Source organism: Bison bison, unplaced genomic scaffold, assembly GCF_000754665.1.
Source record: "Bison bison bison isolate TAMUID 2011002044 unplaced genomic scaffold, Bison_UMD1.0 scf7180017849663, whole genome shotgun sequence".
Classification (NCBI taxonomy): domain Eukaryota; kingdom Metazoa; phylum Chordata; class Mammalia; order Artiodactyla; family Bovidae; genus Bison; species Bison bison.
This window is the reverse complement of record NW_011480236.1, coordinates 9,863-11,737: the sequence shown is the minus strand read 5'-3', so window position 1 is coordinate 11,737 and position 1,875 is coordinate 9,863. Positions and strand designations below refer to the sequence as shown.

Genomic DNA, 1,875 nt, shown 5'->3' with positions numbered 1-1,875 from the left:
GCTAGCCTCCTGGGCTTCCTGCTTCCCCTTTCTGCCTCCCACTCCCCCCGCCCCGTCTCTGTACCCCCAACTCTCTCCCCTGCCCTCGGCTTGCAGTGAAGGACGCAGATGGGGTCCTCTGCCGCTACAAGAAGATCCTGGGCACCTTCCAGAAGTTGAAGAGCATGTCTCGGGCCTTCGAGCACCACCGAGTGGACCGCAACACGGTGGCGCTGACCACGCCCATCGCGGAGCTGCTCATCGTGGCCCCGGAGAAGCTGGCCGAGGTGGGCGAGTTCGACCCCTCCAAGGAGCGCCTGCTCGAGTACTCGCGCCGCTGCTTCCTGGCCCTGGACGAGGAGACCCTCAAGAAGGTGCAGGCCCTCAAGAAGAGCAAGCTGCTGCTTCCCATCACGTACCGCTTCAAGCGGTGATCCCACCCCACCTGGCCTGGCGCCCGCCCTCCAGCTCCTGCTTCCCTCGCCCGGCGCTCGGGGCCCGCGTGTGCACGGGCGGTGGGCCCCCACGAGGGCGGCTCGTTTCCGCTCGGACCGCCACCCCCTCCCCAAGCCCCCTGTATATAGGTCTGTCCCCTGGGCCTCTCACAGCCCTAGAGTCCACCCTGCCCTCCGCCTTCCCTGGGTTGGGGGCGGTCCTCGCCTAGTCCCGCTTCCAAGAGAACCACCATCCAGGGCCCGGTTCTGTCTTCCCTGACCACTGGCACCCCCGCATCTGAGCGGCACCATCCTGCCCTCGCTGGGCCCTCCCTCCTGGGAAGCTGCGGGACCCTGCGGGGCGAGGCCACTGTACATACCCCGTCCGCACCCCAGCCCCGCAGCGAGCTTCCCACCCGCCTTCCGAGACCGCCCGAGTCCACGTGAGACAGAGCTATTAAGATAATTTAAATTAAAAAGATGATAAAATTTGGAATAAACTAGGCCCCGGCCTTTTCCTGGGCAGGGGGTGGCCGTTGCCGCGGAGACGGTGACGGGGGCTCTGGAGGATTCGGAGCGCGGACCGTCAGGCGGAGCCGGGGAACTGGGCGAGACAGGGTGTAATTAGCCCCCCGCAAGGCAGGGGTGGGAGGGGAGGCAGCTGTGCCCTGGGGAACTCGGGGGCGGGGCAGCACTCCAGGGAAAGTGCGTGAGCACTACCCGCTGGGCTACTGGGACCAGAGGCGCGGCGGCAGGAGGAGGGACTCCATGACCTCCAACGGAGGTGGCCGGCCCGGGCAGCCGGAAACCTCCGAGCTGACGACTCCGTTAGGAGGCGGTATCGCGAGATTATCCATCTCCCGGAAGTGTCCGCTGCGTCGCTCGCGGCGCCTGCGCGGTCGCCACGGCAACTAGTAGAGGGGCGGTCTTGCTTAACGGTCGGGAAAGCGGGGCCCTCCCCGGGGGAAGGGGAAAACTCGCGCACGCGCGCTGAGGGCTCTGGAAGCGGGGGTGGGGGTGCCTTTCTGGAGCAGCTGAGAAACCTCGCCTCAGACCGACGTCTACGCAGGCGCAGAAGCCCATCTGCCCCCCCCCCCGCCTCTTTCACCCTGCGCAGGCGCACAAAGCCGCGCTGGCAACCTCCGCAGCGGCCGCGCGCACCCTTTACCCCGCTGGCTGCTTTTGTCTCGCGCAGCCTTCTTAGGCCCTCCGCAGGAGCGGCCCTTTTTTTCCTCCCCTTTCCCCACCCGGAGAGTCAGGTGCCGAGAGCTGGGACGCTGCCCTTCTCCGTTTCCTCTCCCCTGACCCACCTCGCCTCCGTCCTCCCTCCCTTTTCGGTTCCCGGAGCCGGAAGGAGCCGAAGCACTGACGGAAAAAGCCGAAGCTGTCCGTGAGTCGGGGGGGGTCATCCCGAAGTGGTGGCGGAAGGAGCCCAAGTTCTCCGGAAGGGGAGGTGGGGGAC

At 66.9% G+C, this 1,875-nt stretch overlaps 1 protein-coding gene across 1 annotated transcript in view; it reads left to right on the top strand.

Moving 5' to 3' along the window:
• The window catches only part of LOC104994144 (zinc finger protein 575-like), a 3,699-nt gene extending 2,783 nt beyond the window's left edge, over window positions 1-916 (top strand). Inside the window, exon 2 of the mRNA XM_010847620.1 lies at window positions 6-916. Within this exon, the coding sequence (XP_010845922.1) occupies window positions 6-413 (408 nt within the window). The 3' untranslated portion in view covers window positions 414-916. The remainder of the gene's footprint in view (window positions 1-5) is intronic.
• Window positions 917-1,875: the final 959 nt, after the last annotated feature.